The sequence below is a fragment of the Vanacampus margaritifer genome, chromosome 16, assembly GCF_051991255.1.
Source record: "Vanacampus margaritifer isolate UIUO_Vmar chromosome 16, RoL_Vmar_1.0, whole genome shotgun sequence".
Classification (NCBI taxonomy): Eukaryota; Metazoa; Chordata; class Actinopteri; order Syngnathiformes; family Syngnathidae; genus Vanacampus; species Vanacampus margaritifer.
In genome coordinates this window covers 15,226,440-15,254,427 of record NC_135447.1, presented here as the reverse complement: position 1 = coordinate 15,254,427, position 27,988 = coordinate 15,226,440, and the positions used below count along the sequence as shown (strand labels likewise).

The window sequence follows — 27,988 nt, the reverse complement described above, 5'->3', positions numbered from 1 at the left end:
ATTGTGTCTAGTGAATTGTTCTACAGTCTCACCACATGTTCATGTTTATGCAGGTAGTTGAGCCCATATGTTTTCTTTTCATTCCATGAAAATCAAAGATAAGATTGGTGCTGTTTTGCACTTTGATCTCTTTCTTCAAAAATAAGTCTATAATGCTGTTACTCTGACCTCACACCAGCTCAATCAAGAGGAGACCCAACACTTATCAGTTATGTACAGCGTCACAGCTGTGTGTTCAGATCAACTTCTAACACATGTTTTTGTTATTCCATGGTAAGGAGTGTCTCGAGAAAAAATAGGATTCACAATACATTTCATCATATTATTTACAGTATATACACGCAAATAACAAAAAAACATTTCAGTGTTATTCCTACATTACTGTCTGGTTTGAGATGAATCCACTTTATTGCCTTTATTTGCCTTTAGTCCCCCCCCCCCCCCAAATTATCCTTCAATCTTTTATTTTATTTGGGCAACATTTTTCTTACTCAAACACACGCATTGTCCAGATTGTGTCGAAAGAGTCACAGGGCAGACAGACGTTCTTTGGAAATATCCAGTTCAAGCCAAGAGCTCATAAAAAGAGCATTTGCCAAAGTTCACAGACAGCCTTATCACTTGGAGACCTCCTCCAACACCATCACTACTCTGCAATTAAATAATAACCAGAACACATTTACTTATTTTGATGATACCTCGCTAACCTGGTTATTGGTGGTGATCGTCTAAAAGGTGAAATGCAGTTGTTTGAAAATCATTGAAAAATTTCTACATTAAGGAGATGTTTGACACTTTTTAACAGTTTTAAAAATAGGTTGGAATATTATTGAAGTACATTAAATATTACATGTAAATATCAGAGAAATAAAAGTTCATGACTGTCGAAACCAAATGCACTCTGTGACTGTTTAAGAAACTATATTGGCAAGGACCAAATCCCAAAACCCAGACAAGTTGCCTTAACTGAGAGTGAGGAAACGGACTTGTGTCATCCAACACCCCCCCCCAAAAAAAGACTCAGGCTAACTCATAAATCTGTCATCGTTGAATAGCAGGATAAAGCATGGCATCTAGTTGCATATCCAAAATCATTTTATTTACCCTCCAGCTCAATGCCAGAACAAATATACAGATCCAATTAAAGATAATCCTATCAACTTTGAGAAATAAATAGCAATGCATCCTTTGTCCTGTTCAAACAAAGTTCAGGTGCATGTCTTTGTCCACGCCATAGTTGGTCTTGTGCTGTTCAAAGAGATTGCTGAGTTCGTCCATGTATAACTGGTGAAGGGCATCAAGCTCCTCAAATGTTGGCTTCTCGTTCTTTTTCACCCTGATGGGCCGTCCAACTGCAGACAAGTGACAAGTTGCAACAGGGTCAATATAAGATATTGTATGTGCTTTGAGCTTCTAGTAGTGTAACCCCAAAAGGTTGGTTGCTCATTGCCTCTTTTTTATTATTATTATTATTATTATTATTTTTAAGTTAGCAACACTAAATATTCCAATGTGGTACAACACTAAAGTGCTTTGTACATTTGTGAGTTTTTGTCAACTAAAACTGGGCTAAAAGTAGCCCATAGAGAAATGACTGACTAATGACTAAAAACTAACAAGCTAAAACTAAGATAGGCTTCAACTGACAATATTGGTAAATGGTCAAGCCAAGTTACATTGTCAGAAGTTTAGCATTTTAAAATAGTCTGACGTGCCGATCCCAATTTTTGCCGGTCCAATTACTACTAAGTGTAAATATTAGCCTACCTCAAAACTGAGTCTATTTGGTCCCACTCTAAATAGAGTCAAATTTACTCTACAAAATGTACGGTGTAGCGTTAATTTCGTTAACGAAAACTAAACAAAAATATTTTCGTAAAGACACATTTTTCACTGGACCAAAATGTGCTTTATTTAATAAAAACTGAACTAAAATCTATAGACATTTTATGTTATACTATATATTGTGTGTGAAGTTTTTTTTTTTTTTCAACAAAAAAGATGAGAGAAAATTTTATGTGAAATTGTTTTTTTTTCAACATTATTTGCTGACAAAAAAATATATACATGGGTAAAATGATTGCCCTGACTAAAACTAGACTAAAACGTTGACGGTTTTTGCTGGCTAAAAGTCGACAGATAAAATTATGTTTTCTCGGACTAAAAGATGCTGGATTTATAGTCGACTAAAAGTTGACTAAATAAAAACGGGATGAGGTTGACTAACTATGATCAAAACAAACAAGCATGATTGAAACTGGATTAAAACTGAAACTAAATTTTAAAATGGCTGATAAAATTAACACTACTTCACTCTTATTGTATAATATTGAACAATGCCTGTGAAACAATACAATCGGGTTGTTTTAACTGCACACTATTAGTCATCTACTCATCTCACAGCAGAAGAGGATAGTGCCTGATTTTTTAGACCTCTTAGGTGGAAAATCAGCCAAAAAATGGAAATCGGGCCCAATCTCAATCCCAGCTGATCAATCGGTCCACCCTTATTACTATATCTTTGTGGTCATTAATTATTTGACCCCCTGTCCTAATGTGCATAATTACCCTCACATATAGTAGTTCATACTTTTACAGGGCGACCTCACCCTGCAGTTAACGAGACGTCTACTACTCATGTTCACTGACTCTTCTGTCACCCATCTGAGTTTCTGCCAATATCAAGTTGGGAAATACATGAGATTGCAGTTGAGGATATTGCTAGCCAAGTTAGCTGGGCCAACGTCCAAAAGCCCATCCAGTGACATACTGTTGGCCGGCGTCATACATTGCAAGTGCCGTTGGCACTGGTGCCCACAGTCCACAGTTCAAACCAGTCAAAGTCCAGCTTGTGCACTCACCGATGGTGTGGATGGGTTTTCTGTATGGCATGAGACCAAAGGAGTATTGGAAAATCCCACGAGCATGGAAAAGCGGAAGGGAGATACCCATGACGCTTTGCAGTTTTTCCTGGATGCTTCGAAGCCAGGTTCCTCTGCAGTTCCCCACTTGATCAAACACTTCATTCTCACCAAACGAGAAGACTGGAACCAGGTGAGCTCTGAAAAAAAGTTTCATGATAGGCTTTTCATCTTAATCAATCTCAAATCACATGACAAGCATTCCAAGGAAATTCTGTCTTGAATAAGCCTCTGTTGCAAAAGTTTACACTCAAACCGCAAAAGACATGAGATGAATAGACTGATGCAATCTTGTCAGGAAGCCACAGAAGCTCGGAAAATCAGGCCCTCTGGTCTTACCCGTGCTCCATGGCCATTTTAATGAAACCTTTCTTCTTGGCCAAGAGGACATTGTACGTCCCTGGGTGGGCATCAAGGGCCTCTGGGGCGCCACCAACTGCAATCACAACAGCAATTCCACCACCTTTCTGCCGGAGTGGATAACTGGCGCTCTCCTTATCAGATGGAATCAGACCTGCAGCATTGCAAATTAGGTAAATACGGAATGTGTGGTCATGACATGAAAATACGAATGAAATAATATAGTGGAACCTGCAATGTGGAATGTCCTCTAGGTTGTACAAGCAAGCACCAACTGATTCATTCTGAGCATGTTTTGCTTTTGCTAGGTCTCTGTATACAACTATTCTACTGTCTTATATGACATTGGCATAATCGCACAAAACTTCAATGAATTAAATTCAGGGAAAATCAAGGGATTAGTCATTTTTGTGGCATTTTTACGACACTCATTCCAAAGAATGGGAAGCACCATAGAAGGGTTTAAAATGAGTTTTTGTCCAGTGTGGCCATGTGTAATATGTTATCTAAGTTAATGTTGTGTAAGTGTTTTTTTTGTTTTGTTTTTGCCATTTTACAGAAGTTAATTTATTTTTACCATTGTGTGACAAATATTTTTTGGTTGTTTTTTTTAAAGGGGGAAGTTAACCCCTTTTTTTTTGGTAGACAATGACTATGCAGCTCCACTAGTCTAAATATGGTATTCTGGTTAATATTGCGTAGGTAGAATATAATTTCAGCAGCATCCATCTCAGGGGGCGGCCATTTTGCCAAAATAATGTATTCACTTTATTAATTTTATTGTTGTAACATCTCAAGATCGCAAGAAGAAGCAGTTCACTAATTTTGTCATGTTTTTTGTGTGCCTGTAAGTGAGATATTTCTGGTCCAACAGCAATCCCAATCTATTTTACACATTCGACAAATGTAATATCAATTGATCATAAAATGTTGTAACGTCTCAACTTTTTCCACCACTTATATGGCTGTTAACTCGTTCAAACCCCAAAACGTATAAATACGTTTTTTAATAGTTTGTCGTGCGTATTTATACGTTGTTTTTTTTTATGCTAGAGCATACAGAAGGCTTAGATGCAGGTTCTGACCTGAAGAGGTGGCTTAAAGCAATTGTAGTTATTACAAAAAATGGCCAGTAGGTGGCAGCAAAGTATAAGAGATCAGCCAGTGCCATGTTGCAACAAGCTCAGCAGGTTTGTGAATAATGATGAAACTTAGCTATACTTTTTGCTGCAAAATGGAAACATAAAAATATACTTTTTTTTCTGATGAAAGATTAGACTTTAATCTTTCTTTTGGTAGGTTCCATGTTTTTATAGCAATAGAACACAATATTCTGTGGGCCTTGCAAAATCAGTCAAAATCCAGTAAAACAGCCGGGAGCGAAGGAGGTTGCTTCAGTGAAAATGTCTAGGAGTGAATGAGTTAAAGGGGAAGTCAAAAATATTTTCCTTACAATATGTTGTATGCATCCCCACTAGTATATATATGGCGTTCTGATTAATATTGCATTTGTGGAAGATGAATTACGCCGTAAAATCCATCCGTTTTTATCCATCTCAGGGTGGCCATTTTGACACTTGCTGTTGACCGAAAACGACATCACAGTTGCTCATATAGGGCTCAGGTAATAACCAATCATGGCCCATCTGTTTTCGATGTTTGGACGTGTAACATTTGCAAGCTGAGCGTAAATTATATGTTAGTGTAGTAAATGGTACCAGTGTCATAGTGTTGAAATGTTTTTTTTAGAGCCTGAATACCAGAGGTGGCAAATCCAGGTCCAGAAAGTAAAAACCCTGCTACAGTTTGGCTTTTGCCCCTTGTGCTAGCTAGCTAGCTCCCTAGCAGGTAAATGAGCAACCGGGGAGCTAGCTAAGGAGCTCGATAGCTAGCACCCGGGGCTAAAGCCACACTGTGCCAGGGTTTTTACTTTCTGGACTTGGATGAGTACGAGTACAGACATACAGTGTTGCTGCATCCCTAATAAAAAGTCAATTGAAACAGTGGAGCAAACCTGCACACATTATGTAGTCTCTGAAGAATGGGGTTCGAAACCAAAGAGGCAGCATGAGCAGGTAGGTAGTGAGGCCTGGAAAGAGTTGATTGAAGCCTGTGGAGCAGGTGCAGAAGTTGGTAAAGGCTCCTGCCACCAGGACTCCATGGGGGTGGAAGCCCAGGACATAGTTGTGGCGAGAATCCAGTTCAGCTGTCTTCACCAGCTGGGGAAAAATTAAAACATAGACATACAGTATTTTTGAACGGTTAGGCATCTTTTATGGTAATTGAATTGAAATCTGAACAAAAGAGCAAGTGTAGTGATTCCTGAAAGAGCTACACAGAGCTCATACAGTACATGTGCCTCCTTATCCTTGTTTCACCGAAACAGTCTCTGAGTTTTGCTCTTTGTACCCTCCCATCAAGCAATTAGAAATATCTGACTTTCTATCCCATATAGGGATTGTTGTAGTTGTTGTGACCACGGTTATTTTAGTTAACGAAAACTGCCCAAAAAGCAAAAATTCCAAAAACTATTTTGTTAACGAAATAAAATAAAAACAAAAATGCTTTAAAAAAAAAGAAAGAAAACTAACTGAAGCTACATTTTATGTTTACAAAACTAACTTTAACTATAATTACAGCGAAAATGTCCTTCGTTTTAGTCTTTGGTAATTCATTTAATGCATGAGCCTTTGGGGATGATTTTAAATGTGATTTTTAAGTAGATTTATTTTGATATTAACCGGAATAAGGACGTTTTTTGTTTTTTTATTGAAACTTTTTCATTTAACTCGACGAAATGTAACACCGGGTGATTTTTTTTATTTATTAACTTTTTTCATTTTTACCATGGTGTTTATTTAATATTGCACACAAAGTAATACACATTAAAATAAATAAAAAATAAACAAAAACTGATACTGAAACTAACTAAAATTAAACTAAAACTAAGCCTTTTAAAAAAAACTAGTAAAAACTAACAGAACCACCCTGAAAACTAATTAAAAGTAACAAATAATAATAATAATAATAAATAAATAAATAAAAACTAACTAAAATTAAATTTCCAAAGCTATAATAACCTTGGTTGTGACAATAAACAGCATCATATTCATTTTTGAATTTTACAATACTGTATGCAAGGTTTGCCTACATCATAAAACACTATTTTGGCAACCCTATTTCATGTTAAAAATAAATAAATAAATATTGAATATTATCAAATGTTGTTTGGTTTTGTTTTTGGTCACTGCAGCTATAATTGATATAGTAACAATACCTAACAGTGTCAATAAAATCTAAATAGTGCATGCAAGATAAGTGGTTACATTTTGACGAGGGTTAGTTAGTACGTAGGTTTATGTGAGAAACATGTCAAGAACAAATCCTAAATTAAAATAAAGACAAATAAATGGAGGACTCATATTGCCAGTGGGCAGTAGCAATTCTTTAATATGAACTTCAGTCATATTATAAAAATGACTTTTAAAATGTAGCCAAATGGGAATAATCTCTTTGCCAGTTTAATATTAGTCATTACTTGAGGTAAACAGACCACAAAATCAACCCTGATTTTCAAAAAATAATGTGGAGCACATACATGAGCACACACTTGTAAAGCAGCCTTTGTGACTGATTCTATTCTTATGCAAGTACCTAATATTGTGAGAGTGACACATGAAATGCAATTCATGCATCAAAAGAGGAAATATTTATTTTACAGACTTGTACAGGCATTGCTTGTCCCTGGGCATTTAGCATACTTTGCACTGTATATTCAAAAAATATTGACCCAAAACAGGTAGTATTTTCTCTGACGATCAACACTGTAAAAGATGAGATAAGATATCTAACGTGAAGAGTGTTTACATGTTTCAACAATCCAGCTCAGAATATACAGATGGCACTGAAGGTCACTTTCAGCACTGAACTTCTGCCCTCTTGTGTAGTTTTTTTTATTTTTATGTAGCACCTTTGTGGAAAAACAATGAGCCCCACTCGCTGAGTTGGAGATTAGGACAGTAATTCAAGGTTAAAGTGCTTTTAGGGTCACATACGATTGAGAGCCAAGATATCATCTCACATCTTTACAAGGTGTTTTTTGTTTTTTTTGTTTACTTGATACCTTCCATATTCTCGATCCATTCTAACGCTTAATGGCAGTGCCACCTTTTTCAGATGTTTTCTTGTAGAGAGATTTCAGAGCTGATGTGTTGGTTTAGTTCTACATTGTTTGTGTTGTCTGGCACGAGCAAGTGGCCTCAAGCTGGGTTAATCATTGGTTTGAGATCCACTAACAGATGCCGATGTTTATAAACAAAAGATCTAACATCAGGCAATTTTGTTTTATTGATATATATATATATATATATATATATATATATATATATATATATATATATATATATATATATATATATATATATATAGTTGTTTTTATTTCCATTTATATTAATTTTTTTTGTATTAAATTTTTTAATTATATTTTTTTATATCCATTTTTATTTTTTATTTATTTATATTTTGGCAGTAGCGGTCCTCCATACAGGAGCAACTGGAGGTTCAGTATCTTGCTCAAGGATACTTTGGCGTGGACACAATGGCATGAGATTGAACCCACAACCTCTAGGTTGCGAAACGGCCTGAACTCTACCACTGAGCCATGCCGCCCGTGTTTGATGAGTAATTAATCATTATCATGTCTTAAATTACACCTTCACATGTTTGTGGTGGATTATAAAACCTTGGGTCAGAACTAGGCAGGCATTTTATTTCTGCTGTCTAAGATGGCTAAATACTTCACTGTGACTGCATACATACAGCATTTTACTTTAAATTGGTAGTCTTACCATTTCATATATTAATACCAGGCCAGATGTAGTGTGTATGTTTTTTGATGTTTAAATAACTACAACACAAATAAAGAAAGTACCGTTAATGGGATTTTTCTTGATTACCCAATATGCAGAGAAAAGCTCTCTGAACAATCTCTCCCTTTTTTCTCTCAAAAAAAGTCTTTAGTGATCTCACATCAGCTGATTTGGCCAAACCTGATCACGGTATCATTAGAAACGGTGGTTTAAAGACACCAATGAAATGAATTGAAAAGAACACTCATTCTCTTTTGCACATAGTCAGATGACACTGCAAATAACACATGGATAATAGAATGTGTCGGAGGTTCAAAAATGTGAGATTATTTCCCAACTGTTGGAAATTCCGACTGTCACGTTTTTATATTTTGTAATGTACAAAGTGTGACAAAAAAAGTTCTAGGACTGGTATCACAAAATATATATTTAAACGACCATTTCCATGCTTCTCAAGCTTGAAGGGGTCATCAAGGTGACTCATTTTAAAGGTATGGATGACATCAAGTGCACTTGACGATGGGCCTGTGGAAGATCTTGAAAGAATCATTACAGGAGCACATGAAGGCGAGAAGGCTTGGAAAGTACATTAGAGATGTTGATGGTGCCTTGAGATACAAGTTTAATTGGTTTTGTGACCACGCTCATATGTCAATTCATCTTTCCCCATTGAAATAAATGGAAATATCTTTAATTGTTCCAGTCCACCTCCCCAAAAAAGGCACTCTATGATATTGTACTTTATAAAAACAGAATAATAACATAAACAAAAAAATAAAACACTTTCATGATTTAATGATGCAATACTATTTGTTGCGCTGCTTGTTCTAGTGTGCCCGCCTTCCCCACCAGGGGGAGTAAGATACTGTCATGCGGTCATGTATGTCAAATGAAGAATACTTCTTCTACCACTATAGGCCATGTAAACATACGCAAAAATACGAATATCGTTGCTGCTATGTGAAAAACACTTATGTCCATTTTTCCCTGTTTTTTTATTTTTAGGATTTGGGATGTCTGCATTCAGTTTCATCCTAAAAACATTTTTTTTTAAATGGTATACGTGTTTTTCACATAACAGCGACAATATGCTCTTAGGGTTTTTAGGAACCCAAATAAGACCTCTTTTTGTAACCGGACTTCTTGTTCATTGTTTTTGTGCATATTTTCTCCTTTACTTATTCCTAGTCATAAGGAATCTTGGTATTTATAGTACAGGAACAACTTATGCGCGGCGCCATCCCACTCTGTGTATATAAGTCTGTGCTTCTGGCATGCACGTAAGTACTTGCACATAGGTAAACAAACGTGATGAAGCACACTTTTGGTGTCGGACTACTTTATTTAAATATAATATTAATTATATTATTTTCGAACTGAGTATTTCAATTGAGCACGATGACGACATATATTAGAATAACTCTGTCCGCTCAGGCATGTAAACTGGTTGTCCCAAATGTTTCAGAAACAGGAATTTTGACCTTGAAAATTATTTGCTCCCAAAAACATATAAATATGTTCTATTTTAAATATTACCATGCTCATAAAGACGTATTTATATGTTTTTTAGTGTGTGTTTTTTGTGCTAGAGAATACAGAAGGCTTTGATGCAGCCTCAGAACTGAAGAAGATGCTTGAAGCAATGGTAGTTATTACAAAAACAGCCAGCAGGTGGCATCAGAGTATAAGAGATCAGCCAGGCCAATAAAGCTCCCCCCCCCCACACACACACACTATTTTAAACAGATTTGTGAATTATGATCAAACTTAGCTATATTCTAATGCTAATTTCTGTAAAATAGAAACAGATAGAAATATATTTTTTTTTCCTAATGGAAGAAGAGACTCTAATCTTTCTTTTGGTAGGTTCCCTGTTTTTCATAACAATCGAACACAATATTCTGTGGACCTTGCAAAATCTGTCAAAATGCAGTAAAACAGCCGAGAGCAAAGGGGGTTGCTTCAGTGAAATAAATAAATAAATATAGATAGATAGATAGATAATTTCTAATACTACCAAGACTTGGATTTGAAATATAACTTTTGTGAAACCAGTTGTGATACTTTTTTTGACATTCCCTTTGTATAAAATGAAGAAATTGTAATACATTTCAAATTAAGTTTCCAAGAAGTCAAGAGGAAAACTTCTCTGCAATCTATTGTCTCATCTAAAACCTACCGACTATAATCACAACAAGAAAATTATTTACTGATTCATGTTTTTCATATTTTACATTGGAGGTAAATTGTTAGGGTATGAAGGGGTTAAAAAACATAAAAGTTGTGATTAGACAATGTAAAGCAATATTAGTTTGATGATGTGACAAACGTTCACTTAAAACGTGTTAATGTGCCAAAACACTCAATATTTTGCCTTTCGTAAAACGTACTACTAAAGTGTAAATTTCATTTCCTAATCTTGGGCATTATCCTTGTAAATTATGACTTTTTTAAATTGTAATGTTTTCACACATAAAATTACTTTATTTTTATAATGATAATATGTTTCTCCCTTTTATTTTACATAGCTTTTATAATATGTGAGAGAAACTGTACAGTGTGATACTTTAAGACCGATAAAAAAATTGTGGATTTGGTTTCCAGATTTAACTTTATGCTCCCCACAAACGTCTCACAAAGTTCCTTTAGTGTCAAGGTTCCAATTTAAAACAACATTATTGTAGCTCCATTGCCTCAACAGCTGTCAACTACAGGAATTATTTATGCACTATTAGTGCTTGACCACAAGAGGGACTCAACAGGCTAAACGAGGAATGAAGCATTACACAGTATTGCAAGGTCCCTGCTTGTTTTTTGGTCAGGACCAAGTGAAGATGATGTATGATGTATCTTTCCTTGCAATATGTTCCGGACGTCATACAAAGACAAATAAAACATGACCTGTTAAATTATAATAAATAATTGCCTGGTGAAAGGTGAACTGGCCAATGCCTCTGAACACTAAAAGTAAATGTTCAAAGGGATAATGTGAGAAATATTTAAATGCACTCATCTAAATCGGCGTCACGCAAAGGCATAGGTGAAGAGTGAGAGATGGAGATCAATAGCAGACTTCCTCTAGCTAGTGAAATTCGATCTCGGCGACGGTTGGCTGTCAAGTCAGTGGAAAACAGCCAGGACAGCATTGTGAAAGAAGGGCAGTGGTGTAGTAACTGCACATAGCATTCCACTTCACGGAACTGATATGAATATATGAATATGGAGTTTGGGCCCTCTCACATAAGATACGACTCCAGACAAACAGATGTCAAACTGCATAAGCAAATGATGTAGCCACTCGACACATGGACAAGACCGAGTCAAAAGTTCTGCCTTAACAAAAAGACCTCCACCAATGCCAAATAACTGTGTTGTTGGACTGTACACGCTACTCCTAACGAGTAGTGTTAACTAGAACAATTTTACTGTCACTCGTGGTACTGCTATCACACAATTGTCAAGTAGTGCACAATTTTTCCTCACTACTAACATGTAGTTGTTGTACTAGTGCCCGAGTTGGCTGCTAATATACAATAATGTCATACAATAGCATACATTACGTGTTCTAAGGAGGGTTGGCCCTGCTAATACTGTAGTAGTAGTAGTAGTTGTAGTCAGGGGTGGTAAATCCAGGTCCAGAAAGTAAAAACCCTGCCACAGTGTGGCTTTAACCCAGGTGCTAGCTAGCTAGCTCCGTAGCTAGCTCCCATGGTACTTGTTTACCTTTTTAGCTAGCTCACATGGTAGTTTACCTTTTAGGGAGCTAGCTAGCTAGCTAGCATCATGGGCTAAAGACAAACTGAGGCAGGGTTTTTACTTTCTAGACCTGGATTTGCTACCTCTGGTTGTAGTAAATAATAATAATAACAAAAATAAATAAATAAAAATAAAAAGGGCTGACAAGCTTCATTAAACAGTTAACCACCACAATGGACTTAGCTAAGCTAACAGTTAGCCTAGCTTTTTATATGTATTAGCTGCCTTCTTCTTCTTCTTTTTTGACTGTGTTGTACTGCAGTTGAAAAACACAAAGACCTTTGACACCAAAACATACAAAAACAAAACAAACGAACAACACCTTTCACACAAACAGTACCTTATCCAATCACTGTCAAGTATAATCACTGCTTGTTATTTCCTGAATTTACATCATTGTTTGGAATGTCATTGGTTGGTTGCCCTTATTATTATAAAAACTAATGTCTCAAAACATTTGTATAATGGATCATTAATAGTTTGTTGCAATTTTTTTTTTTGTCATTTAGACAAAACTCACTTTTGTAGAACCTTGCAGCTGGACCCGTCATACATTCCCCAAAATTGATCATTAATAGTATTTGGTTGGGTTTATTTGGCATTTGGAATGAACACGCTAGATCCTTTAAAAGATGGGCCCGTTATGCATAATTGTTTGCCTTGGGACTGTGTAGACCTTTGACAATTTCTGGACCTTTTCATGCAGTCAAAAAATTGGACACTTAAGCCTTTGTGTAAACCTGACAACTGTGCCTCTCATTTACAAAGCTAACTGTCGTCAAGCAATAGCCTCTAATTGAATAGTTGTAAGCATTTTTTTTTTAAGTCGAAGCAAACAAAAGTACCCAATATTCATTTAGTACTAGCGATGAGGGAAAACTCAGACGCTCTAGCCTCCTCAGCATCATTATCGTTAAAGTTAAAGTACCATTGATTGTCACACCTAACTAAGTGGGGCGAAATTCATTCTCCGCATTTGACCCATCCCCTGAGGGAGCGGTGAGCAACAGCAGGGGCCGCGCTCGGGAATCATTTTGTGATCTAACCTTCCAATTCCAACCCTTAATGCTTAGTGTGAAGGGAGGCAAATGGGTCCCATTTTTATAGCCTATAGCCGCGTTTCCACCGCAGGACGTTCCGGTATGGGGAGTGGGGTAGGGACTTTCGCAGGAACGGTCTTCTCAGCCGGCCCACTTGTGGCGGTGTCTCCACTGCGGAGTACGACCCATTTCGCGACATCACGAGTTTCAATCGACACGTAAGCGCCGTGCGACGAAAATCACAAAGCGGAAAGAGAAAAACTTTAGGTGGTTGCTGTTTTTCTCTGCTTTTTATTTTATGTACTTGACATGGATGAATGGATTGAGTGAGAGACGGCGTTTATCAATGTATTCTTTATTATTTTATCCTAAAACAATTAAGTTGAATTTGAAAAATCAAGTGTAAACGAAAATGCAATTATTCAATAAGAACGTCACACAAATGGTGCCACTACAACTTCTAACATTCTTAACTGTCGTGCGGATTGAGTCCTGTGTGTGCCTAAGAGGTGAGTCTCTTCTCATTAACCTGTTATGCCACCGCAAAGAGCAGACCTTGCAGTATAAATTCCATTATTCTCTGTGACATACTTAGGATTTGGATTTATTGACGTTTTAGTCATCAATCAATCACATTAAAAATAAATAGACAGTTTTTGTCACTCTGCATCTACTGAATGGCCATTGTGCTGCTCTTTCCAGTGCGCTCACTTTGGCACCTGGGTTCAGTATAAGACACCAAGACTACAAAGATATTGTACTGCTCATTGAGGCATCACAACTCCTCTGAGCTCATCAGTATTGTACTACTATTAACCATTCTTTGCAGAGGATAAAGAATACATGACATTATATTGTACATTATATTGTATTATTATAGCACTGCAACATACTATAGATGCTAATTAGTGTTAGCATTAAGATACACTTGATGTGATTCTCTTGAAGTTTGGTTTAGTGAACTCCAGCAGCTTATAGCCACTTTTTTTTTCAAAGAAACGTTTACTATTTGTGCTGCATATCAATCCAGCAAAGTGCTTCAAAGTACTGAGTTTAGTGTCACCATACAGTGATTGTATCTCAAGTCTCCGCTTGCGAGCTAAATTAAAACAAAATACAAACAAAACAAAAACGCTTAAACGTCTGCTTGTCCCTCAAAAAGAAAACTTCAGAGTATTTACGGTGATAGAGGCTAATTATTTGTCCTCTTTTGCGTGTTCCAAAAACTTGAAGATAGATTTCTTGTAAGAAAAAACACCTTGCAAGGATGATTTATTAAACAGAGAATTCTCCGGTCACGGCAACAATTTACATCACGTAAAAGGTGGAATTAAAGAGTGCCCATGTGCCCCCTCCCTTGGGGAAGAGGGCTTCTTATAGTATCGAGTTTTGAAAGCAAAACGCCCCTTCTCTTCCTACTAAGAATGAGTAGAACAGATTGGTTCTCACTCAATATGTTACATAATATTATTTTCGTACACAGACTGCAGCTGTATTCATCTCTAGACAAAATGTACTTTCAGAGCACCTCTCATACTTCTTCCCATAACAAAATCTCACAAACAAGTTGAACTCGACAGTTCCTAATGTAGTATAGTTGTAGGAGTGCGCGCTCTCTGTCATGTCTGGGAAGATCTGGCTTTGGTTGAGGATCCCGATTGGTCCTGAGTGGATTCCTGCCCTTTCGCAGGCTGACCAATCCGGGCCCTCAGCCACTTGTGCCTGGCCCCAGCTGTGATTAGTTATCCTAATTGGTGTGGGTGTATTTAATTCCCGGGTGGTGATCAGTTCCTTGTGGGATCATTGCCGCTTGTCACGGTCACCCCCGGAGTTCTGTCTGTCATTTTGATTTTTGTACCTTTTCAGTTCCTGGTTTATTTTAATACTAACCAGTACCCTACTTAGTGTTTGTTTGTAAAATAAAGCACGCCAGTCTCGCCTGCACTCCTACTGTGGTTCTCCTGCCTCCCTGCATTTTGGGTCCTCCACTCCACACGCCGACAGACACCATGCCGCTCCGTGACCACACCGTGACAGAATGATCCCACCATAAACGGACCCAGCGGACCTAGAGGCAGGTACCGTTCCAGTTGCGGCGGTGCGCATGCAGCGCCCGCTTCCAGTTTCCGGCGGCGCGTGTGGAGCGCCCGCTTCCAGTTTCCGGCGGCGCGTGTGGAGCGCCCGCTTCCAGTTTCCGGCGGCGCTCGTGCAGCGCCCGTTGCCGATGTTCTGGCGGCGCTCGTGCAGCGCCCGTTGCCAGTGTTTCTGGCGGCGCTCGTGCAGCGCCCGTTGCCAGTGTTTCTGGCGGCGCTCGTGCAGCGCCCGTTGCCAGTGTTTCTGGCGGCGCTCGTGCAGCGCCCGTTGCCAGTGTTTCTGGCGGCGCTCGTGCAGCGCCCGTTGCCAGTGTTTCTGGCGGCGCTCGTGCAGCGCCCGTTGCCAGTGTTTCTGGCGGCGCTCGTGCAGCGCCCGTTGCCAGTGTTTCTGGCGGCGCTCGTGCAGCGCCCGTTGCCAGTGTTTCTGGCGGCGCTCGTGCAGCGCCCGTTGCCAGTGTTTCTGGCGGCGCTCGTGCAGCGTCCGTTGCCAGTGTTTCTGGCGGCGCTCGTGCAGCGCCCGTTGCCAGTGTTTCCGGCGGCGCTGATGGCAGCGCTCGTTGCCAGTGTTTCCGGCGGCGCTAGTTGAGCGCCCGTTGCCAGTTCTGGTGGCTCCCGTACAGCGCCTGCTTCCAGTTCCGGCGGCACACGTCCTGCGGCCGCCACCGGTTCCGGCGGCGCACGTCGTGCGGCAGCAGCCCCTGGCATCCTCGCCTGTGCCGTTGCATCTTCGCCTGAGCCGCTGCAGCCCCTGGCATCTTCGCCTGAGCCGCTGCAGCCCCTGGCATCTTCGCGTGAGCCGCTGCAGCCCCTGGCATCTTCGCCTGAGCCGCTGCAGCCCCTAGACTCTACGCCGGAGCCTTCATCCGGGTCCCGCTACAGACGTTGACTTTGTTTGGGACGTCTGGGATCCGTTAAGGGGGGGGTACTGTCATGTCTGGGAAGATCTGGCTTTGGTTGAGGATCCCAATTGGTCCTGAGTGGATTCCTGCCCTTTCGCAGGCTGACCAATCCGGGCCCTCAGCCACTTGTGCCTGGCCCCAGCTGTGATTAATTACCCTAATTGGTGTGGGTGTATTTAATTCCCGGGTGGTGATCAGTTCCTTGTGGGATCATTGCCGCTTGTCACGGTCACCCCCGGAGTTCTGTCTGTCATTTTGATTTTTGTACCTTTTCAGTTCCTGGTTTATTTTAATACTAACCAGTACCCTGGTTAGTGTTTGTTTGTAAAATAAAGCACGCCAGTCTCGCCTGCACTCCTGCTGTGGTTCTCCTGCCTCCCTGCATTTTGGGTCCTCCACTCCACACACCGACAGACACCATACCACACCGTGACTCTCTCTCTCTCTCGAACAGAATGTGTTTTCGCACAGAACACTGAGAAGGAACTTCTAGACCAAACAATGTGTACCATCTTAGGTTAAGGTCAAATTATACTGAGTTCAACACTATTTTACCTACTTCACATCTATAAAACATTTCAACATGGTTAATATATGAATTAAAAAATGTTAATGGGTATTCCGCAAAATGGTATTTATTTCCATCAGTCTATTTTCATTTCGCAGCATTTCTGTTGGCTGCACTACTTCATGTCCAATCAGATTTTGGTCTCAATGTGTTGCCATGTCGATCTAATCTACCCAAGGCTTTCAAAATCAATAGTGTTGCTGACTAATGTAACTTCTGCTATATTAAAAAAAAAAAAAAAAGGGGGCAAATTTGTCCTTCTAAGGCCAGCAAACCAGTCCCCGATGATGCCAGCATTTTCCCGCCCTCTGATTGTTTGGTCAGAGCAAGCCAAGGTCGACTGTCATTTTGAAATCTCTGGTAAGTATGTTATGTTATTTTCGTGCAATGTTTTGTCACATTATTAAATGAACATTGAATCTGAACTGCTCCAGATGATGTACATGGCACAGTTATGTGCTGTTCTACTGCAGTGTTGATGGTTTTGACTAGAGATAGACCAATATGTTTTTTTCAAGGCAATATTTTTTTCATTACCGATTATTACTAGTCAAGGACGCCAATAACCGATATTTGAAGCGAATATTCATTTCCACTAAACTGGAAAATAATGGCATCAAAATTTTTTAAAATACAAACTCCAGCTCTTTTTTAAAAGCATTTGTTTATTAAAAAATGTTTAGTGTTCGTAAAATATTGCCGTTAAAAAAATATCTTAGTCAATAGACATCTTTGTTTTAAAACTCTAACAAAAAGTTCAGGGATCTTCCAGGCGCAGTTGCATGTCTTCAAAATTTAATTCAAAACAAGTAATGTAAGTTTTTTTTTTTTTTTCAAATGATCTGAAGTATTAAAATTGTATTTATCTTAGTTTTAACAAAAACAGAAAGCGCACAGAGTTTCCAGGGTCAAAAGCATCTATGAATATTTAAATAACAAGTTCCCCCCTAAAAAATTTATATGAACACTTTTTTAAATGGATCTATTATCGGCCGCATGATTCTTCAAAATGGCTGATGCCGATGTTCGTCAAAATGCTGAATATCAGCGCCGATAATCGACCCAGACGATAATCGGTCTATCCATAGTTTTGATAATTGTGATGTGATAGTGATAGTGATCACTATAAAAACATACCAAAAGAAAGATTAGTCTCTTCTTTCATCAGGAAAAAAACTATATTTCTATCTGTTTCCATTTTGCAACAATTAGCATTAGAATATAGCTACATTTCCTGAAAAGAGCTTTTTGCAAGATGGCTCTGGTTGATCTCTTATACTCTGTTGCCACCTGCTGGCCGTTTTTGTAAAATCTACCATTGCAAGCATTCTCTTCAGTTCATAGGCTACACTAAATCCTTTTGTATGCTCTAGCATAAAAAAACAACATATAAATACGTCTTTGGGACACTGGTAATATTTCAAATAGACCGTATTTATACGTTTTTGAGAGCAAATTAGTTAAGAAGTGGAAGCTGGGTAAATCCCCACTTAAGGCCTTCTTTACTAAATACACCGTCACCGCCAACACTGTGCAAGCCAAAAGCGGACATTATTGGTCCACTTGCTGCCAAGGACATAGATAAAGACACTGGTTGGAGATTAGATTAGATAAATCCAAGCTGTTTTGTTCAGAAAAGCTTACCCGCAATACGGATACTGAATGAGTCTTATTAGCAGCAGCGCTCTACATCTCACCTTGATGGGGAAATAATCCCGCATGTAGTCCCACATTTTCATTCCACACAAGTAAGGAACCCTACGGCCTCCACGTCCAGGAGTGTCATAGTCAAAGAACCACCAGACCGAATAGAGCACGCTGATCAACCAGTAACGAGTGAACAGCAAGTAGAAGAACAGGAAGATGCATGTGGGTGCTGAGGAGAGAAAGACGTACGTTAGTTGCTGTATGCAGCCAATATAAACCACTGATAAAACTGCCACTGACAATTTTGATGTAAATATCGTGTCAGCATTTTAAGTTATCCAAAAATAGAATCAAGTCACACATTCAGGCAGTATGGTGAATTGTTAGCATAGCGCAAGTAGGCCATCAGAAGCTTCTGGTGGAGTGGCCTGAGGAGTGATGATTTTGACTGATTTCTCTCTCTCATCTCTTCTTTCATCAGGAAAAAAAACTTTATTTCTATCTATTTCCGTTTTGCAGCAATTAGCATTAGAATATAGCTAAGTTTCATCATTACTCACAAACCTGTTAAAAAAAAACTGGGGAAAACAGCTTGTTGCAACTTGGCCCTGGCTGATCTCTTATACTCTGCTGCCACCTGCTGGCCGTTTTTTGCAATAACTACCATTCTTTAAGCGATCTCTTAAGTTCAGAAGCTGCATCAAAGCCTTCTGTATGCTTTAGTATTAAAAAAATTTTTTTTTAAAAACTGATAAATACGTCTTTGGGAGCATGGTAATATTTAAAATAGAACGTATTTATAAAAAACAATTAGTTTGAATGAGGTAACTGAAAAGTTTCACAGTTGCCTCCTGATGCCACAGGATGGTGGAAAAGCATTACTGCTGTGGAAATAAGGGCGTCACTCTCATGATTCTGTTATCTGTGTTGTGTTGTGTTTGTTTTATTTTTATTTTCCCTCAGCTGCCTGGGTAGTGGAGATGGGCAGAGCCTTTTGCACACACCTGATTTCAGTGACAATCAGCCAGTTTCTTTACAATTATATGCTCTATGCAGCTCCACTAATATAAACAAAGTAAATTAACTCATTTGCTCCCAAAAACATATAAATATGTTCTATTTTAAATTTTTAAGTGTCCCAAAAATGTATTTCTACGTTTTTTTAATGTTGTTTTTTATTTTTATTTTTATGCTAGAGCATACAGAAGACTTTGTTTGACGCAGCCTCTGAACTGTAGAGAACGGGTGAAGCAATGGTAGTTATTATGAAAACGGCCAGCAGGTGGAATCCGAGTATAAGAGAGCAACCAGGGCCATGTTGCAACAAGCTGTTTTCCCCACTGTTTTAAACAGATTTGTGAATAATGATAAAACTTAGCTATATTCTAATGCTAATTGTTGCAAAACGGAAACAGATAGAAATATACTTTTTTTTCCTGATGAAAGAAGAGACTCTACTCTTTCTTTTGGTAGGTTCCATGTTTTTATAGCAATAGAAAGCAAAATATTCTGTGGGCCTTGCAAAATCTGTCAAAATCCAGTAAAACAGCCGGGAGGGAAGGGGGTTGCTTCAGTTAAAATGGCTGGGAGCGAATGAGTTAATATATATAATGTGAGTTAAACAGCAAAATCCACTTTAAAAAAAAAATCATCTCAAGGGGCAGCCATTTAGCCACTTGATGTCGACTGAAAATGACATCACACTGCCTAAAGGCTCAATTTGAGAAGGTCACATGACCAAATTTAGAAAAAAGGTGAGCTGTGATTGGTTATTACCTATACACCTATCTTTCCATTTATATTCAGAAGAGATTTGTGACTGAAAAAGGTGAGTAATTTGTTATAAGGTAAAATTTGTGTATACATTTTCTACTAACCAACCCTAACCCTAACCCTGAGTTCTAAATTGCAAATAAGTAAATCCACAAATGTCAAATCATGAATATGCATGAGAAGGTTGTAACTCATACAATGCTTTACTCAGGTTCTGTTTGGCTCCCTCTTTTGGACACAAAGGTGGAAAGTTGACTTTCTTTGGTAGAAGAAACGTAAGTGGAAAAGACTTCATACATTTGATGAAGAGTTTGAACTGAATCAGTGTTGACTACAAAATAGAACAGTCACAGACTTGTATATTCAAAGCATGTTGTGCTATTAATTCTCACTTCATGGTGTCGCCAATGCACACGCCCATTCATTTAATTAAATACACTTACCTAAGGCAAGGAAGGAGAAAACCCACTGCAGCACCGCGACAGTCTGGAGTCTCCTTTGGAGGGGCACGCCGACGGGGGCAAAATCAATCTTCATATTGCTCCAAGGAAAGACAGGCAACTTGAAGAACCGCAACTGGTGGGAAGAAAAAGAGGCCAGTGAAGCGGGTCCAAAGTCTATCCTTGCTTTCATCGTCTTATCTCAGATACCCAATCTAGGATTGGACAAGCCTTACCATATCATACCACATCTGATCTTTGATCCTGCAAGACATGAACTGCTCAGAAAGAACATTCGAATAGCATATGATATATTAGCGCTAAGCAAAATGTTTCTATTGCCTTGGCTCTCTCCAGTGGCAAAGGGCAGGTGTTGTGTAATACTGAAAATGTCAGTTTCTGTAAAGGCAGCCCCATCTGTCTGAAAGAAGAGAAAGCGCATCTCAAGATTAGCATAGATTATGATAATTTTTACATATGCTGTGTAAAACGCTTTACAATTCGAGCACACACAAAAAAAAAGTGCAATTCTACATTATAGGATGATCGCAGCAAACATAAAATAAACCAATAACATGAGGAAAAAGTGGAGTAGGTCTTGTATGCTGAAATCAAAACACTATTCTGGCATCAGGAATAGGCCAGAGAATGACAATACATTATCTATAGTAAATATACATTAAAAAAAAAAAACAGTTACATGTGAACACAATAAATCTATAATTTGTAAATCTGCACACATAAATACACCTTGCCCATATTTATTCAAAAACTCCCTCAAAATTTCATATAATGAGGTACACGTATTATTTAATCCGACTCCATAAATATAAACATTGGCGGTGTTTGGGGGGTAGAGATTATATTTATACATAAAAACTACTTCCCAACCTGGTTTTAAGATTTTAAATCAACTAATTTACACATGCAATTAAAGGCATAAATACAAACATACTGTCTGTAGGTATAATTCGCATCATGAGTTTTATAAACTGATTATCCATCTGGTCATACCAGTTTGAAGGGTACCTTGTAAAGGCACCTTGCGTTCATCAAGTTCCAGGATTTTTCAGTTTGAAACCGGAAACTACTTTATAACTCAAAACAAAAGTGCATTCGTCTGCCTCAAATTTTGAGTTATGTTTTTATAATCATTTAGATTCTAACATGTGGTTTGGCGACAAAAAAGGGATAACGAAAGATTGCTGTTTTCCCCCATTACGGTGTTACAGAAACAAAAAATTCAGGTGGTAAACCCGGAAGTCGTTTTACAATGTTTAACTTGATGTTAATAGCCCCGGTTTGTGTCTCCGAATGCGGGTGAGGGCGGGGCCGTTTTTCCCCTTGCTGTATGGCGTGGAGTGATGTAGCACGGAGGATACGGACGACACCCGAGCGGAAAATACTCATTACAGCTGTTTTTTAAAGGTGAAATGATTGGTGATGCACGCGTGCACTTCAGATAAGTCCGATGGATTTGTGTTTATTTTAATCTAACCTAAATAGCATTGGACTCAATACCAAACACGGATACGGACTCGCATCCTTCGTAAACAACATAGTGGAAATTATTGGTTCCATTTTGATTCCATCCATAATTCGCCGCTTTCTCGAGGAAACGCAGCATGGCGTGGCCCTGCATCAGCAGGGCGTGCTGCATGGCCCGCTTCTGGAACCAGGTGGACAAGGCTGACATTGCGGTGCCTTTGGTGTTCACCAAGTACACGGACGCCTCGGAGATGCAGCACGTCCAGCTGCAGCCTCCATTACGGGCCGGGGTCGCCATAGAAACGCAGCCGCCTCGCACCCAGCGTCGCACCGCCGCCACAGGTCCGCGCGCGCCGCGGAGGTGCGTTTCCGAGGAGCGGGTGTGCAACTCGGTCACGAGGGAGGACTTTAAACACTGGACAGTGCGACCCGAACCCAGCTATAAACCCAAGAACGAGTACCATGGCCCAGAAATACCCTTCAACAGCGAGACTCAGTACCAGAAAGACTACAAGCCTTGGCCCATTCCGAAAAGGTACGACCACCCGTGGATACCGAAACCGCCCGCCACCATCTCTGCGGGCGACGACCGGCCATTGGACAGATCCAGACACGGGCGGCAGCACCTCGCCAACACCGAAAGCGGCGTGGAGAAGAGCGCCATTGCTGACAAGGTGCAAGAGAAAGACCTCATCCAGGGCCACGAAAGGAAAAAGAGGTCGAGCAAAAAGGCAGAAGGGGAGAAGAAAGTAGTCCTGAAGGTGGAAGGGGAAGGTCGGGCGGCTGTGGATGCCGTCAACAGGCAAATTAAACAGGAGATTGCAGCCGGCAGCTCTTATAAGTGAGTAGAAACCTGCAGATCTTCTTGTAGCCATTTGGTGGTACACCTGTACAGTGATTAAAATAATAATAATAATTAAACAGTGAATTTATAATTTCTGCTTATCCTGGCTGGAAAAAAAAACACAATTCACAGTTGTGTTAATATAAGTATTTTTTTGTGGGATCTTGGTGCCAATTAGTTGATGCGGGTTGAGGAGTTTCATTCATACGACGGTGTATTAGGGCCACATATAAATATACGTATGTAGGGTGGGGGCAATATTCAGAGAAAAAAAATCGTAAATTTGCGAGTTTATAAAGTGGCAGATTGCAAGAAATACACGTAGCGAACTACAAACCCAATTCCCAAAAAGTTGGGACATTATACAAATTGTGAATAAAAACTGAATACAATTATGTGGAAGTGCCAAATTTCAATATTTTGTTCAGAATAGAACATAGATGACAGGTCAAAAGTTTAAACTGAGAAAATGTATCATTTTAAGGGAAAACAATGTTGATTGTAAATTTCATGGTGCCAACAAATCTCAAAAAAGTTGGGACAGGTAGCAATAAGAGGCTGGAAAAGTCAATTGCACTTATAAAAAAAAACAGCTGGAAGACCAGTTACCACTAATGAGGTCCATTGGCAACTTGATTGAAACATAAAAAGAGCTTCTCAGAGTGGCAGTGTCTCTCAGAAGCGAAGATGGGTAGAGGATCACCAATTCCTCTAATGTTGCGCAGAAAGATATTGGAGAAATATCAGAAAGGTGTTTACCAGTGCAAAATTGCAAAAAGTTTGTAATCATCATCTACAGATTCAGAGAATCTAGAACAATCTCTCTGTGTAAGGGTCAAGGCCGAAAAATCCTACTGGATGCCCATGATTTTCGGGCCCTTAAGCGGCACTGAACCACAAACAGGAATGCTTACTGTAAGGGACATCACAAAAAAGGCTCAGCAATACTTCCAGAAAATATCGGAGTGTGGCAAAGTGGAAACCTGTTTTGTGGTCAGACCAATCTCGATTGGAAGTTCTTTGTGGAAAACTGGGGCGCTATATCATACTGACTAAAGAGAACAAGGAGAACCCAAGTTGTTATCAGCACTCAGTTTGTAAGCCTGCATCTGTGATGGTATCGGGTTGCTTGAGTGCGTGTAGCATGGGCAGCTTCCACATCTGGAAAGGGCATCGTCAATGCACAAAGGTATATTCCGATTGGAGAACAACATACGCTCCCATCCAGGCATCATCACTTTCACAGAAGATCTTGCATTTCTCAACACGATAATGCCAGACCACATGCAGCACCAATTACAACATCATGGCTGCGTAGGAAAAGGATCCGGGTATTGAAATTGGCGCATCATAAAGGGGAAGGTGCAACAAAGAAAGCCCAAGACAGTTAAACAGTTCGAGAAACGCGTGTTAGACAAGAATGGGACAGCTCCTATTTCTAAACTCGAGAAACTTCTCTCCTCGATCCCCGTTTGCAGATTGTTGTAAGAAGAAGAGGGGATGCCTCACAGTGGTGAAAATTGCCTTGTCCCAACTTTTTTTGAGATTTGTTGACACCATGGAATTTAAAATCAACAGTTTTCCCTTCAAATGATACATTTTCTCAGTTTAAACTTTTGACCTGTTCTATTCTGAATAAAATAATTAAATTTGGCACTTCCACATAATTGCATTCAGTTTTTATTCACAATTTCTATAGTGTCCCAACTTTTTGGGAATTGGGTTTGTTGGGTTTTCAAACAAGGAGATAGTAATGGGTTTAACCATATCAGGTTAAGCATTCACTCTTTGAAGCGTTGGGTACTGCCAGCGACAAAGACGCCTCGCTTTGCGAAGGTCCACATTAAGTATTTAAGTTAATTTGCTAAAATGTATATTTACTTGTACATTTATGTTTTCAGAATTATTTACACATTCATAAATAATTTTTTTTGTACAAATAACTAAGTTGATGTGTCAAATGTGCTGCTCTGCGTCATTCACTTGCATTTACCTAAAGTATGCTACCTTCTGATTGGTCAGTGTTTAGTCAGCTGATAGGGGATCAGGAAGTGTTGTCGCTCTAGCTGCCATGTATGACGAGTAAAGTTTAAATTAAGAATGAATCTGTCTCCATCCTGCCTTTTCATTTTATAAACAGTATCATACTAACCACCAACAAATCCTCACATTAGTCTATATATAGCTACGCTATGTGTATTTGTCGTAAGTTTCTGAGTTTCTTGTTCTCACAAATCTGCCACTTTATAAAAAAAAAAAAAAAATGAAATATTGACCCAGCCCTCTAAAAAAATATATGTATAAGTGGCCCTAATACGGCGTGGTACAAAATACTGTCATCTTCCTGGGAGGCTTAACAGAAAAATATTGAGAAGCGCTGGTATATGAAGTGTCCCATTAACCACCAACGAATTCTCACATTAGACGAAAGCTATGCTACGTCTTTTTCTCGTAACTTTCTGAATTTTTTCTCTCCACTTCATAAAATGGCAAATTTGTGATTTTTTCCCTCTGAATATTGCCCCCGCCCTCTAAAAAATATATATTTATACGTGGCCCTAATACGCCGTCGTACATTCATGTGAAACGTAATAATAAACTCTTTTAAGGGTGGCGTCACGTTTTGAGCCACTCCTCCATGGCTGACTAACATATAAGCCTACCGTAAGGGAAGTTAATTTGTTTTCGGTTCCAGCTCAGTTTAGTAAGTATGATTTCTTGTTTTACTCTGGAGTCCATATACTTATTAGATTTCCTGCAATTTTGCTGTTAAAAGTTGAATGTTTTGTGTTTTAACGTGGTTCTTGCCAAATATTGGTAAAGTGTATTCTATATTCTATCACCGAGCACTTAATTACAGTGTTAAACGTGGTAGCCGTATCAAGCTTAGGTTAACATTTAGCATGGTTTCTCCATCTTTTCTTGTCATCTCTTCGTGCGTAGGCTATGACACTAGTCATGAATGTAATTTATTCACTGCCACGTAGGTGATAATTACTGACTTAGGAGCGACTCTACAACATTTTTAAGTGCACTAGTAGCCAGCCGTGTGTTGCTAGCTAGGTGCTTCTGTGTAAGTAGCACAGAGCTTCCCTTGACCTCCGACTATCCGCGGGAGGTGAACCCAGCAAAGGTTTTTAATTCTTCCACTTTCTTTTGACGGTTGTCTTGGTGTTTGATTCTAGTTTTGCTATTCACTGTGGCAAAATGAATCACAAAATGCAAATTTTGACTATGACTGTGTCCTTTGTATATAAATACAGTATATGGCCTCTGGAATGTATCCCCTACAATGAACACGGCGTTACTGTACTGCACTATTGGAAAACACTAGTTTTGGCACAGAGCTGTTTGTTATTCATTAATCAGTCAAGGGTTTAGTACTAGTTTATACTATTAGCCACAAAGCCAGCAAATTCGATTCTTAAAATGACATTTTAGCAGCAAATACATCCAATAGTCATTGTTGAGTCTTAACAGTTATTTAATAGTAGTTTTTTTCCCTCCCATGTAACTAAACATGGTTGCCAAAATATGGCAGAAACATGCAGTGCTTTATTACAGTTTTTGGATTACATCTCTCGGCACTTAATGAATTATCCAGCAAGTGGACAATTCTTACTGTTTACAGACATAAAAGACTCCTACACACAAAATTATTTATGATCTTAACTGCACAAGTGATTGTTGCAATTTTTGTCTTCTATTTCAAAACAAACATTTTGATTATTGATGTTCATGGAACACAGTACAATGGAAATATAGTATACATAACAGAGGTGGCGAACCCAGGTCCAGAAAGTAAAAAACTTGCCACAGTTTGGCATTAGCCCCAGGCGCTAGCTAGCTAGTTGCTTAGCTAGCTCCCATGGTGCTTGTTTACCTGCTAGGGAGCTAGCTTGCTCAATGCGCATTGTTGAAGCTTGTAGTTTATTAAATGTTAAGAAGTCTTTTTTTTTTCTTTTTCATTTTCTTACTTTGAAGAGGGCCAACATTGTTCCCATCAGTGAAATTGAAACAATACATAATGATTATTGTAAACTATATGCACTCAATGTTATGACTGAGTTGCCTTAGGAAGAAGCACAGCTAATGATGTGGTCTGATGACATGTGAGATTAGTGTGTCTTGCGGTGCAGCTGGTTGCCGCGCGTGTGTGTGTGTGTGTGTGTGTGTGCGTGTGTGTGTGTGTGTGTGTGTGTGTGTGTGTGTGTGTGTGTGTGTGTGTGTGTGTGTGTAGTGGAGCCCAGGGCACTGTCCCCCCACATGGCACGGCACAAGCCCACCCTCTCCCCTGTCTTCCTCTGTCAGGAAAGCAGGTCAACTATGGGTTAATATTATGGATGGTGGGCACAAATCACATAACATGTGCTGAAATGGCATAAGTGCTAATATGGAGTAGGTTGGAAATGCAAATACACTTTTGATGGTCACTGCATTCTTTCCCCTTAAAACATTCATGTCTACTCTGCCATATGGTCCAATAACCATATGGAATCAATACTCCTATATTTATGAGTTGCATCAATAAATAAACGAGAGAGAAAAAAGCAATTAGGCTAAAGAAACAAGCATTGTGATTTGTGGTTTTCATGTCATTTGACATAAAACTAAATATTCAGCCATAGTCCATTTGTTGTAAAATACCAAATATAGTGGTCATTAACTGATGCATTTTTTTTTCAGTAGCAGTGCCCCATTCATCACTGACACATTGCCTATCCCAGCTAAGCTATTATTAGCTTACATACAACCTCAGTGATCATCTGCTGCCTGTAGCCCGCTGCTACATTCTGTGCAAAATGGCCCATCCAGCCATCTATCTATACTGCCTGTCCTCATTAGGGTCACACACCAGCTGGACACTATCACTAGGCGAGAGGGAGGTTACACCCTGGACTTGTCGGCAGTTAATCGCATAGCACATATAAACTACTGTTCACGCTCATGTTCGCACCTACGTTGCTTTTACAGTCTTAGGAGCAATTTAGGATGTGGGCCAAAAGTCGTGATGCCCTGAAAAGGGAGCATAGTTGGCACTTTTTTTTTGTATATGATTACTTATGTACCAATGTATCAGGGAAGTCAACCCCAATATGCTCTATGTGCCTTTACTGGTCTAAACACGGCATTCAGTTAATATTAACATGTGGAATATGAATTAAGCAGCAAAACCCACCCATTTTTGTCCATCTCAGGGGGCGGCCATTTTGTCACTTTCTGTCGACTGAAAATGACACTGCAGTTCCTCAGTGCTCCGGTAACAACCAATCATGGCTCACTTATTTTCT

The 27,988-nt window shown here is 39.2% G+C and overlaps 2 protein-coding genes across 7 annotated transcripts in view; one reads left to right on the top strand and one right to left on the bottom strand.

Annotated features, from left to right (window-relative positions):
- Window positions 1-1,077: 1,077 nt before the first annotated feature.
- On the bottom strand, window positions 1,078-27,933 carry mogat2 (monoacylglycerol O-acyltransferase 2). Of its 3 annotated transcripts, XM_077546618.1 has the most exons (9): window positions 27,877-27,933; window positions 20,708-20,786; window positions 20,602-20,629; window positions 20,369-20,501; window positions 18,203-18,381; window positions 5,296-5,500; window positions 3,261-3,435; window positions 2,862-3,061; window positions 1,078-1,352 (listed from the first exon to the last, which is right to left on the bottom strand). In XM_077546618.1, the coding sequence occupies exons 3-9, from the start codon at window positions 20,614-20,616 to the stop codon at window positions 1,198-1,200; spliced, it is 1,062 nt and encodes a 353-aa protein (XP_077402744.1). In that variant the 5' UTR covers window positions 20,617-20,629; window positions 20,708-20,786; window positions 27,877-27,933; the 3' UTR covers window positions 1,078-1,197. The 3 variants fall into 3 exon arrangements, with proteins under 3 accessions (XP_077402744.1, XP_077402745.1, XP_077402743.1); XM_077546619.1 differs by lacking the exon at window positions 27,877-27,933 and having other exon boundaries at window positions 20,708-22,710; XM_077546617.1 differs by lacking the exon at window positions 27,877-27,933 and having other exon boundaries at window positions 20,602-20,719.
- Window positions 21,698-27,988, top strand: part of map6a (microtubule-associated protein 6a) — a 29,699-nt gene continuing 23,408 nt past the window's right edge. For all 4 annotated transcript variants that reach the window (XM_077546614.1, XM_077546613.1, XM_077546612.1 and 1 more), the window contains exon 1: window positions 21,698-22,694. In XM_077546614.1, the coding sequence (XP_077402740.1) occupies window positions 21,991-22,694 (704 nt within the window). In that variant the 5' untranslated portion in view covers window positions 21,698-21,990. The remainder of the gene's footprint in view (window positions 22,695-27,988) is intronic.